This window comes from Neovison vison, chromosome 13, assembly GCF_020171115.1.
Source record: "Neovison vison isolate M4711 chromosome 13, ASM_NN_V1, whole genome shotgun sequence".
Classification (NCBI taxonomy): domain Eukaryota; kingdom Metazoa; phylum Chordata; class Mammalia; order Carnivora; family Mustelidae; genus Neogale; species Neogale vison.
In genome coordinates this window covers 103764489-103777272 of record NC_058103.1, presented here as the reverse complement: position 1 = coordinate 103777272, position 12784 = coordinate 103764489, and the positions used below count along the sequence as shown (strand labels likewise).

Sequence of the window (12784 nt, the reverse complement as noted above, 5' to 3'; positions counted from 1 at the left end):
AGGTCATAATCCGGGGTTCTGGGATGGAGCCCCATGTCAGGCTCCCTGCTTACCGGGGAGTCTGCTTCTCCTTCTCCCCCTCTACCCCACCCCCTTTGTACTAGCTCTTGCTCTCTCTCTTACATTGTCTCTCTGTCTCTCTCATGCATTCGCAAATAAATAACAATCTTCTAAATTTTTGTTTTTTTTTTTTCAATCTTCTAAAAGTTTTAAAAAGTTAAAGTAATTACCTTAGAGCATGATCTCCGGGTTGTGGGATTGAGCCCACGTCCAGTTCGGCACTCAGCTCAGAGTTTTCTTGAGGTGCTTTCTCTCCTTCTGCCTCTACCCGCACTAACACACATCCAACTTGCTTTTGTAATAGTCTTCATTTTAAATATCTGATTAAACACATGCGTGTGTACATACTCTCTCTAAAATAAATCTTTTTTAAAAAAATTTACCTTAGAAAATCAGATTATTTCTGTGCCCTTAATACAATATGTAGTGTGCTTCAAAAAGAATGTGTGTTCAATGGGGAGAGAAAAATTAACTGTATTCAGAAGTCCTAAAATATTGACAGTAATGATCACCATTGCAAAAAAAAAAAAAAGGTGTTATTGCTATATACTTGAAAGAATAAAGAGCAACCTGGATTTTTTGTTTGTTTGTTTTAATACATTTTTTAAAGTTTTATTTTAATTCTAATTAGTTAACATACAGGGTAATACTAGTTTCAGGTATACAGTATAGTGATTCAGCATTTCCATATACCGATACTCATCACAACAAGTGCAGTCCTTAATCCCCATCATCTGTTTCAACCATCCCCCCACACCTCTTCCAGCTAGTAACCATGTTTGTTCTCTAGGGTTAAGAGTCTGTTTCTTGTTTTCGTTTGTTTGTTTGTTTGTTTGTTTTTAAGATTTATTTATTTTGAGAGAGAGAGGGAGAATGTGTGTGTACAGGAGGGGGGGCGGGGGTAAGGAGGGGCAGAGATAGAGAGAATCCCAGGCCACCTCCCTGCTGAGGATGGAGCCTGAGGCAGGGCTCAATCCCAGTTCTCCTGGCAGTGTGGAAATCAAGAGTCAGGTGCTTAACTGAGTCACCCAGCTGCCCCTGTTTCTTGGTTTTAATACAACTTAAAACCCCCAAAAGAAACTCTTCTGGGTCAGAAAATTTTACACCTAGGGCACCTGGGTGGCTCAGTGGGTTAAGCCGCAGCCTTCGGCTCAGGGTCCTGGGATCGAGTCCCGCATTGGGCACTCTGCTCAGCAGGGAGCCTGCTTCCTCCTCTCCTCTGCCTGCCTCTATGCCTACTTGTGATCTCTCTCTGTCAAATAAATAAATAAAATCTTAAAAAAAAATTTTACACCTAGTTTCTTCTTCTTCTTTTTTAAATTTTAGTTTCTTTAGTTTCCTTACTTTGTTAGTTCCTAGGTCTTAGAAAAGCATTTTGTGTAGTCATCAGTTTTGGTCATGAAGAAGAATGCTCTTGTCATTATTTTAAGTTACTGAAAAGTACTCTGTCTTAGAGAAATATAGGTAAATTACTTGGAATGCTTCTCACTTGTGCTCTGCCTTAGTACCTCATGGATATACAGAAGTTGCAAAAGTTCCTGTTGCCAAATCCGGCAGGCGACTGTATAATGTACGGAATCCCAATGCCAGTCATTCTGACTCAGTCTTGGTACAAATTGATGCAACTGAAGGGAGTAAAGTAATCACCCTTCGCTCTCCTCTGCAGGTAATTCATTAAAGTTAATTGTGTCCCTCCTAGTAAAATAAGAAGTATTTAATCATTTAGCTGGATATAGGAAAGTAGTAAGACATTAGGTCACTACTGATTATTGCAAAATAAATTATAGAACTGGCTGCTATTTCCAATCCAACTTGCTTTTGTAATAGTCTTCACATTAAATGTCTGATTAAACAGTCTTGTTACTTGAAAGCTCATTTTTGTTGTGGTCTAGGTTTAAAATTAATGAAGGTTTTTGTCTATTTAAAGATTTAGAAATGGGAGTATTAATAATTTTAGCTGGTTGTCAAATAGGATAATGTTCCATTCTCTTTGTATATCACTTGGGACAGTATTTTTCAAGTATGTGTGAAGGAATATTGGAATGATCTCCCCAGAAAAAAAAATTTAGTATCTTTATCTTTTCTACCTTTAAGGCTTTATCCATTTTTCTTTTGTGCATTATTATGGGTTCATTATATGGTCATCAAAAGAACATTTCTTTCTACTTAGAACATCAGATAAAAAATGAAAGGTTGCCATTTTTGGCAATTGTTAGCTCTCAGTTTGCTATTAGCTCTATCCTGTATCCCATTATAGTTAAGAAAAGAGAGTTGTAGTACTTTTCCTCCTATTTCCTTTGCTATCCTTCCTGTTTTCAAATGGTGCCTTGAAAAAATGATGAAATGGGGAAAATATTATGGCTGAACTCTTCAAAATTAGTATATATTATACACTAACAATGAACACAGAGGATAGAGCATATGAATATACTAGAAATTTTAAACTGCCACTTAAACATCAAGTTTCTCATATGTAGCATTTAATCTCCAAGTTTTTCAATTGTCCATGAAAATATCTTCTTTAATATTGGGCTTGAAACTTTTTAGATCTGAAAGTAACTGTGTGCAGCTCACATTTTTCTCTCAAGCATCTATATCTTTTTAAACAACTTGTATGTCTTTCTTATCTAACAGATTAAAAACCATTTCTCTATTGCATTCATCATCTATAAATCTGTTAAGAATGTTAAGCTATTGGAGCGCATTGGAGTAGTCAGACCTGAAGAGGAGTTCCATGTTCCTTTAGACTCATATAGGTACATACTTCTTTGAATATACTAAGTTTTAAAAGGTTCATAATAAATATTTTTAATTCTATGAATTGGGATCTGTGTTCTAGAAAAAATAACCTTATATTTTCATTATCTAAAGACATGTAAAATCCAGTTTTAAGACATATATAAATAGATTTACTCAATCATTGAATTTACCAGATGAAAATTTCTTATTATATATTCAATGTTTTAGAATTTTCTGAAATTTGTCTTTATGAGATTGCCTTTATATCTGAAATGACTATTTTTTCTGACTGGTGATTGTTTGTGGATTTTTTTTTTTTCCCCAGAAAGTTCCTCCTGGGTTAGCTATATGACTTTGGGCAAGTTTCCTAACCTTTCATAGCCTTATTTTCCTCATCTGTAAAAATTGGAATCATAGTACTTACTTATAAGTGTTACCAAGAAGATTTAATGCGATTTTCTTTCCTTAAGTTTTTGATTAAAAACTTTTATCCCCACTCTGTCTTCTCTTCCCTTAGGTGTCAGTTATTTATTCAGCCTGCTGGTATCTTAGAGAATCAGTACAAAGAATCCACTACTTATATTTCTTGGAAGGAAGAACTTCACAGGAGCAGGGAAGTCAGATGCATGCTGCAGTGTCCATCAGTCGAAGTCAACTTCTTATCTCTCATTGTCAATACAGTTGCTCTGCCTGATGAATTAAGCTATATATGTACCCATGAGGAAGACTGGGATCCAGCTTATATTATTCATCTTTATCCTACCCTCACTTTGCGGAACCTTCTCCCATATTCTCTAAGATACTTACTTGAAGTATGTCTCTTGTATTTTGTTTGACCTTTATTATTGCAGAGTGAATTCTAGTTTTTTTTTACTGTGTTTTTAGTTGAGTATTTTCCATAGTGTACTTTTAATGCTTCTATATTAATAACAGCAAAAACTGATACAGCATTTAGTATATGACATTCACTGTGCCATGTGCTTTACATGTATTAACATTTTAATCCTTGCAATAACCTTCTGAAGTAGGTACTATTATTAGGCCCATTTTACAGATGAAGAAACTGAGTCACAGAGGGATTAAGTGACAGGCCTGATAACCCACAACTAGTAAGTTGTAGACCAGGGTTTGAACCTAGGCAGTTTGACTCTTTTGCTCCCTTCCACTGAACTCTGCTGCATGTGCTGTGAGTTAAAAACCATAATAATCTCTATTAATTAAGTAAAATTCCATTAGCTAAGAGATAGAAAAAAGCCAATGGGGAAATAATTCATCTTACTTTATTCTAAAGTTAATTTTAAAGTTTTTATTTTTAGGTTAATAGTATGATTATTTGGTCCAGGTTTCTGTTGAACTTAAAATAATTAGTCTGACTAAGAAATAATGGGGAACATTTCTTAGCATTGATGTATGATAAATATTTTTATATTCTTATGCCACAACATTTTAGAATACAAAAGTCTGGAAATGTTGGAACCTAAATTATTTCTTTTCTTTATCTAACAATGAGTCATCCCTGAGATGCAAAGACAAAAATGAATTAAATGAACTAAATGGTACTTATTCAAGAGAAGCTTTCGAAAAGAAAGCCTGCTTTATTATGTGGCTATTATTCATTTTAAAAATAATTCTGCCTTACTTAGATGGCTTGTCAGAATAGTTTGATATCTCTTTCCTTCTTCTCTTTATGTAAGAATCACCAGGCATAGTGGGTGAAGAGCAGATGAAGCTGAAGCCGAGACAGTTGAAAGGCTCATTTAATAACACAGACAGCAGCCAGCACTCCTGAATCCATCCTTTGATTTTTGGCATAGATCTGACATTTTTTTTGAAAACTTATGGCCGTTGGCCTAAGTTTCTGCCTTTGGCCATGTTACAGTCTTTTCTTTTTAGTTATTAGTGGTTATTGGATATTCATAATCTGTAAACATGGTACTTTGTTGAAGGCTTGTCAGTTAATCTGAATCTGGTAGGTTGTTAGCACTTGTATAAAATATGGATATTGCTATTGCAGAGGTTTTAAAAAAATCACTAAGCAAATTTAGTTTTTGTTTGTTTGCTTTTAGGGAACAGCAGAAACTCATGAGCTAGCAGAAGGCAGTGCCGCAGATGTTCTACATTCAAGAATCAGTGGAGAAATAATGGAATTAGTTCTGATGAAATATCAGGGCAGAAACTGGAACGGACATTTCCGTATATGTGATACTCTTCCCGAATTCTTTCTTGTGTGTTTTTCCTCTGACTCCGCAGAAATGATGTCAATTGACTTGTCAGTACATGTCAAACGAATTGGCAGCCGGATGGTGCTATCTGTCTTTAGTCCCTACTGGCTAATCAACAAGACTTCTCGGGTTCTCCAGTATTGTTCAGAAGACATTCATGTGAAACATCCAGCTGATTTCAGGGATATTATTTTATTCTCTTTCAAGAAGAAGAACATTTTTAGTAAAAATAAGGTATGTTTTGGTTGATATACCAATTTAAAATAGATAAATTTCTAATCTAGGAACTCATGAGTCATTAGCCTCCTTTAAATCCATGCTTTCCAGTTTGCTAAATGCCACTGGTATGAAGTAGGTCCAAGGAGACTTTTCAGGAATACATAATCTAGTGGGTTTTTAGGACTAGCTAGAGTTTCTCAAAGCTGAATTGTCCCTTTCTCCATGGCCTTTAGAATTACTTCTGTTCTTTTAGTAGTGTCAGGTAGAAAGCTTGATTTTATGTATTTTAGAGCTTTAAGAATTTCAGTGATGAAATAGCATTTCAAAAGGTAGCAGAGTAGGATTTGGCTTGTATTAACTGAGCCCACCTAGGTATGATGTACTAAGCCAGGACTCCAAGAGAGAACCTATTGCCTAAGCCTTGTCTTTTGTGGTCTGGTCCCTTTTTTCCTTTGTAGATTACTATCTTGGAATTGCTTAACACACACTGTCCCAAGTTACTGCTAGGCTTCTGTCTGTGCTGCATCCTCTGCTAGAATGCCTCTTCCCCCATGTTTTCCCTGTCTGCCATATCTTTTTTCTGGTTACCTGCTGTTCATCCTTTGACTATCATTGTGCTCAGGCATGACATGTGTGAAGGGATTTCAAGCTGTCTAAAGTGAAGCTAGATATTGCATCCATGTCCTCTTAGAGCAGTGGTTCTCAAATTTCAGTTTGCATTAGAATCACCTAGAGGGCTTTTCAAACATATTTCTGGGTTGTACCTCTATTTGAGTCAGTAGGTCTGTGTAGATGGAGGAGCACAATTAGATCTCTTCTATAAAACTTTATCTAGTTCTCATAGCTAGAAGTAAACTTTTTACCTTCTCACCTTCATAGCATTTTGTACCACTTGTGTAGCCATTAGTCACATTGAGTCTTGCATCATAATTACTAGTAGTGTTTTCCATCTCCCTGTTTAGTTGGAGCTCATTAAAGACAGGAGTGGTGTCCTGTTGTCTTCCATTCTGCTGATCATGATGCTTTTCATTTAACATTTGCTGAATAATTTTAAAGGCGTCAATTCTCTGTGTTTTAGAACTTTAAGAATTTGTTAGCTCAATATCTTAAGTGTAACATTGGAAAATACCAGTTTACATTATGGTGGTTTTTTGTTTTATTTTTAAACAACAGAAGATCTCATTGGTATACATCTTTAAATTCACTAAACTCATTGCATAGGTGAATGGAAAGATTGGAACTCTGGTTTTATTTTATTGACTTCTAGAATATCTGTGGTTCTGTGACCCATTGGCCATATGGCTTTGATTATTTTTTTCTGTGTCCCGTGATACTAAATAAATTTCTAGTGATCTAACAACCTTCCCTCAAGTAAAATATTAATATAGTCTTTTAGTTTTCTTATATGATGGTTGTGTGTTCTGGTGTAGGTACAACTGAAAATTTCAACTAGTGCCTGGTCCAGTGGATTTTCTTTGGATACAGTGGGAAGTTATGGGTGTGTGAAGTGTCCTGCCAACAATATGGAGTACCTGGTAAGATTCTGCTTACTTATTTACCTCTTATTTCACTCACATTTTCTGTGTTTCACTAAACTAGCTAGATTCTAAGGGGTTCAGAAATTTGAGTTCAAAGTATTGTGTAAAGGATTGTTATCTTTGTAATTTTCTCTGGCCCCTGGTATGAGGATAAAACCTGAATTTATAAAAGTTTAAGACAGTAAGTGGAATCCTCATTCCATATTATTCTCTGCCAAATGTTTCTTAAATATTAAATTTGATTGTGAAAATTTAAATAATCTGATGCCAGTGGACCTGTTTTATTGCCACTTTGAAATTTTCATATTAGTTCATTAACAGAGCGATAATAAAGCAGCAGAACTGAGCCTCTTCACTAATTATAAAAGAATTTATGTTTGAAATGTTAAAAAATAAAGAATATAAATAAAATAAATATTATGTCATCATTAGTTAGATTACCTCTTGGTGTTTCTTGAATTGATTTCTGAGGGAATCAAATTAAGGAACCAAAAATTTTTCTTAGTGAAAAGATAAGCTGTAGTTGAATATGGCTTATATTAGTTACTTTATTTTAACAAGTATTATTTTAAAATATTTTAAGAAATTCATGTATGAATGGGGTATATATATGTATGTACATTTCAAAGAAACTGTATAAAGTACGGAGAAATTATACACTTGTTTTTTCCCTCATACAGGTTGGTGTTAGCATCAAAATGAGCAGTTTTAATCTTACACGAATAGTTACTCTGACTCCCTTTTGCACCATTGCAAACAAGTCATCATTTGAACTAGAAGTTGGTGAAATTGCAGCTGATGGTTCATTGCCCACTAATAAGTGGAACTATATTGCTTCTTCAGAGGTAAAATTTTCTTTTACTACAACTGGCTCCTAAAATGTATGAATAAATATGGCCATATAAATAAGAATCACGTATTCTTCTTTGTTATACTCATTTTGCTATCATATTTTATATTAAAATATTTTAATATTTTAATATAAAATATTTTAATATAAAATATGATAGCAAACCTTGGCTTTGCTTTTGCACTGTAAACACATGTTAAAAAAAGAAGAAAAGTACTGGTAATATTTATCAGCAGCCAGTCTTTAGTTTTTCCTATATGTATAGAACGTATGGTTGTGTACTGTGAAATGAAGATAAAGATAATGTACTATGAATTATCTCAGTAGTCAGGATAATGTCTCTGCATTCAAGAAGCATGTAATCTTGCTGGAGGGCTTAAGACTCATATAAATTAATACATGGAAGAAAATACATGCAAAGTTATAGGTGGTTTTAGAATTTCTGAATAGATTATCTGAAAGTTTCCTTGAAAATTTCCTAAAATCAACCCCCTCACTTTACTGAGAAGGAAATTGAAGCTCATACTTCCCTAAAGTCAGTACAGTCATTGGAAGTCACCATTATTGTGGCCAAGATTAAAAAGGGAGTGTTTCATAGAAGAGATGGCATTTGAACTAAACACTGCAGGTTCAATAAGATTTTAGGAGTGAAGAGAGTGAGGGGAAGAGGATAGGTGCAAAGAGGAGCGTTCCTCCTTGAATTTGCCTGCGTTTTCATCCAAACCAGCTGAGCTTAAAGAACCATTCTTCTGTATACCTCAAAAACCAAATTGTGTGTGTGTGTGTGTGTGTGTGTGTGTGTGTAAACTTAGCAAGAGATTAAGAGGAATGATTCCAGTTATATAAATTCGAGCTCTGAGAGGCATGGGCTTTCCAAGGCACTTAGAATGATCTCTGTTGACTCTTAATCTCAGGAAACAAATTGAGGGTTGCTGGGGGGGTGATGGGAGAGGGATAGAGTGACAGGGTTGTGGACACTGGGGAGGGTATGTGCTATGGTGAGTGCTGTGAATTGTGTGAGACTGATGAGTCACAGACCTGTACCCCTGAAACAAATAATATATTATGTGTTAAATAAAAAGATCTCTCAACATATAAATGCTCATTATCATTGATGTGGGTTTGATAATAGTAACCTTTTCATTCAGAGATAGGATTTACCTAGTATTGTATAACAGAGGGACATTTTGTATTTTATTAGGAAGTAAAACCTCAGTTTTACAGATAAGGCTCAAAGAGGTATATGCTTTGATTAAAATCAAACGGTTAGGAAGGTAATTTTAGGACTTCCAGCAAGGTCTGTGGTGTTCTCTTCTCTGCCTTCAATTGTCTTTCTAGTTTTTCTAGGCTGAAATAACACTGAAAGAATTCATAGTGCATTATGGAATTATAATGGGATATGCACAAAAGCAGATGTTTTAAGATTATAGGTTTTAAGTATTCAGGACATTTGAGGCATTCTTAATCAGTAAGCTCTTTAGTTTCTCATATTACAGTTATTCCGTAAGTGCATACAGACTAATAGATCTGTGTTCTTCTGATGGAGTTTCTTTGGTTTCATAAATAGGCCTTATGTTATTAATAATCTTAACATGAGATGTGGAGGAAATATTTTAAGAAACTTAGTAATAATTGTATCATGATCAGATTTAGAATTGAAAACTTAATTAGCCATTGTCTTACTGATACCCCAATATTGTTTTAAGACTGATATTGACTTTTACTTTTTCAGTGCCTTCCCTTTTGGCCTGAAAATTTGTCAGGCAAACTTTGTGTGAGAGTGGTGGGCCATGAAGGATCCTCCAAACCATTTTTTTATAACCGACAGGATAATGGCACTTTACTGAGCTTAGAAGAGCTGGTATGTTTTCATGTTTTTTAATTTAATTTAATTTAACTTAATTTAGTTTAATTTCTTATTATGATTTCACGTTTTAAAATACAATGTCTTCAGTTTTAAAAATCAGCTTTAAAATATTTTATTAAAACATGCTATAAAATCTACTACTAATTGAATTTAAATTTTAAAAAATTCAACAGGAAAAAAAATCTACCAGTAATCATTTGAAGGTGCTAATATATATATATATATTTGTAAGGTGCTATGCATGTATTTGTAAGAGATCAGAGCCAGTGTGCTTTTCAGTAACAACTTAAGAAAACAGACTTTTTGTGTCTACATAACTGACTGAAATTCCAAATGTCCCTGCAAGTGAAGCCAATGCCTCAAACAGATTTTTTTTTTTTCTGCAATAGAATGGGGGTATCTTGGTGGATGTAAACACTGCTGAACACTCAACTGTCATAACCTTTTCTGATTACCACGAGGGATCTGCACCTGCCCTAGTAATAAACCACACATCACAGGATGTCCTCACATACAAACAGAGGTATGAAAAACAAGGTGCATGGGAAATCTCATTTGCTTTTTACTGTCCCACAGTCCTTTCTATGTGTTTTTCTTTGAGGTCCCATAGAAAGGCCCATAGTCCTTTCTATGGGAATGTGTTTCCCATTTCATGTGTTTTCTGGTTTTAGTATGGTAACACAGAACACATGCTGTTTATTTTAATACCCTCAGCAGGTTTTGGGACAGTTATCTATATTCCAGTACATTAATATTCCTGAAGCAAAACTTATAAATATTCATATCAAGTGGGATAAGTCAAAACTATTAACCATCTCACAGCAGTTCAGATTAGGTTTTTTAGCCAAATGTTTGATACCAAACTAATAGAAAAATTTTTGGACTTTTGGAGCTTTTAAAATTTCAGAATTGTATATAAGGAACTGTGAACCTGTTTAGCTGTTGAAGCATTATCATTCTTTCATAAGTTGCAAATGTTCCGTGAACCTCTCCCTATAAATCTTTATCAAGCTGTTTCTGCCTCTCCGTCCCCTGCCTTAGGAGAGGCAGTAGAAGATTCAGTGAGAGGACAATGAATAGGTAGTGGTGTTGAATATAAATATGGAATGATAGGAATTTTGTTATTCTTGCTTGTGCTGTCATTTGACTTGGATGATACCATTTAAGGACATAACAGTTTTAAACCCTTAAAATACATACTACATATTTGCCAAGAATTACTATTATAAATCTGCAAGGCATTATTTTATATAAGTGTAAAATCTTATATATACCTAAGGTTATTTTTATATACAGAATTTTTTTATGTAAAATAATGCCTTGTAGATTTACCTGTTCTTAATTCTCCTGACTGGAATCCACTCGGAGATTTAAAATTACAGAATGGGATTGAAACCTAATTGGGTTCCTTTTGTTGTTGTTGTTCCCTGGAAAGTTTTTTGTAATATGGACTAATACTTCTTAAACTTTAATGATTTGAATCTCCCAGAAATCTTGTTAAAATGCAGGTTCTGATTGAGTAGGTTTTAGGCAGGGCCCAGGATTTTGTGCTTCCAGCAAGCTCCAGGTAAGACTGCTGTTTCTCCATAGATTACAGTTTGAGTAGCAACAGTATGGACCTAATTTTTTATTTTCTCCAAGACTCATGTTTCTTATCTGTTGCATTTGATTCATAAACTTAAATTTAAGCAATGAGTGCTTAAAGTTCTACTGCTGCTAAAGGATTTATTGTTTATAGCTTTTCCTGCAGGTGAGCCCTGATGTGCCAGTTTGTTTACTTTAATAGATTCCATGGCCTGCATCAGTCTGGAGCACACTGCAACTTCAGAAAGGCAATATCCCATCCCTCAAGCTTTAAGCTGTTAGTTTATTGGACATTTTAGGGTACTTATTTTTAGGCAGAGTTCCGTTTATTAAGAAAGGCAATTTTAGAAGATTTTTGTGCCAGTCCACTCCTCTGTAAACCACAGGTCTCGGTTACTGAGGGCCTGGCTGCTTTCATCTTCCCTCTGGTGGTTGTGTTTCAGTGGGTCACAGGAGGAGGTACACTTGGTGCCAGGAGAAGCTCGACTTTTTGCCTGGGCAGATCCTACTGGTACCAGAAAACTTACCTGGACATACGCAGCAAATACCGGAGAACACAGTCTGTTAAAGGTATCATGTGATGTGAATGAGTACTGTAAGAGGGGCCTGGTGGCGAAGGAAGCAGACAGGCCAGCTTCTCACTGTCATGTTTGTCCTTACTCAACTAAAAATGAATTGGAAGTATTTTCAAAATAGGTTGGTTTTGGAGTTTAGATTGCAAGTAGTTCATACCAGTATTTTAGATTAGTCAAAATAATTTCTTTACAGTTTAAAAACAGGCCTGCTTTATCTTGTCTGAGTAAAGACCAGTGAAGTATCTTTTTATATATACCTTTTTTTTTAAAGAAAGGAATTTTAAAGCTAAGTAAAAACAACTTTATTTTGAACATATGCATGCCACTGTTGGCTGTGAGGTTTTTAGGCATATTTTCCCAATGAAGACAATATATTTTAATTATAGGAATTGGACAGTATGCAAATTAACCCACAGAAGCAATTTAATGTAATAATTTATTAAAATAATATTTAGGTAGCTAATTTAATCAAGTATGTTATTCTTAGACTCTTAAACTTTGGGAAGGTCTTAAGGATTCACCTACCAGCCTTTATCTAGTGTAGGAATTGCTCCTATGTTAGTAATATAGATCTTTTGTTTCTATAGAAATATATTCTGTTATGAAAAGTTCATACAGTGTGTCCTGTTCTGCTGTCTGATAATGCCAGTTGTTAAAAAAAACTTTATTGACTTTTGCTTTAAAAAGTCAGTAGTGGCTAAATTATCCTCTCCTCTATTCCCTCTGAAATACCCATAAAAGAGACTTAACCCACTTTTAAAAATCAAATAATTCCTCTGTTACGAGATTCTTGGAATAATTTTCACCATAACAATTTGATGGAGCTGTACTGCCTTGCTTGTGCTTTACTTTTTACAAGACCAAAACCCAAAGTTTTGTAAATGGTACAGAGGCTTAAATTCCCTGATCCTCTTAGCTTCTTGGCTCAGAGACACGGGAGCTCTAGCAGAGGTCTCTGACTGTGCTGGTATTGTTTTCCTCTTGTCACATTTAACGCTGCTCAGTAACTACAACACCCAGTGGTAGTATATAGACACTAGAGAGAAAGTGGGAAAGAACTCCTGGAGGAGGATATTCAGATGTGTATACTGAGGCAGATTTGAGGAAGAATCTGGGAATAGTGTATGTGC

The 12784-nt window shown here is 34.9% G+C and overlaps 1 protein-coding gene across 3 annotated transcripts in view; it reads left to right on the top strand.

Moving 5' to 3' along the window:
- Positions 1 to 12784, top strand: part of VPS13C (vacuolar protein sorting 13 homolog C) — a 203572-nt gene that overhangs the window by 140230 nt on the left and 50558 nt on the right. For all 3 annotated transcript variants that reach the window (XR_006381579.1, XM_044229943.1, XM_044229942.1), the window contains 9 exons: positions 1566 to 1726; positions 2695 to 2816; positions 3317 to 3611; positions 4866 to 5255; positions 6671 to 6775; positions 7459 to 7623; positions 9361 to 9489; positions 9885 to 10018; positions 11523 to 11649. Coding sequence is in view for 2 of the 3 variants with exons in the window: in XM_044229943.1 (XP_044085878.1) it covers positions 1566 to 1726; positions 2695 to 2816; positions 3317 to 3611; positions 4866 to 5255; positions 6671 to 6775; positions 7459 to 7623; positions 9361 to 9489; positions 9885 to 10018; positions 11523 to 11649 (1628 nt within the window). In the remaining variant the exon portion in view is untranslated. The remainder of the gene's footprint in view (positions 1 to 1565; positions 1727 to 2694; positions 2817 to 3316; positions 3612 to 4865; positions 5256 to 6670; positions 6776 to 7458; positions 7624 to 9360; positions 9490 to 9884; positions 10019 to 11522; positions 11650 to 12784) is intronic.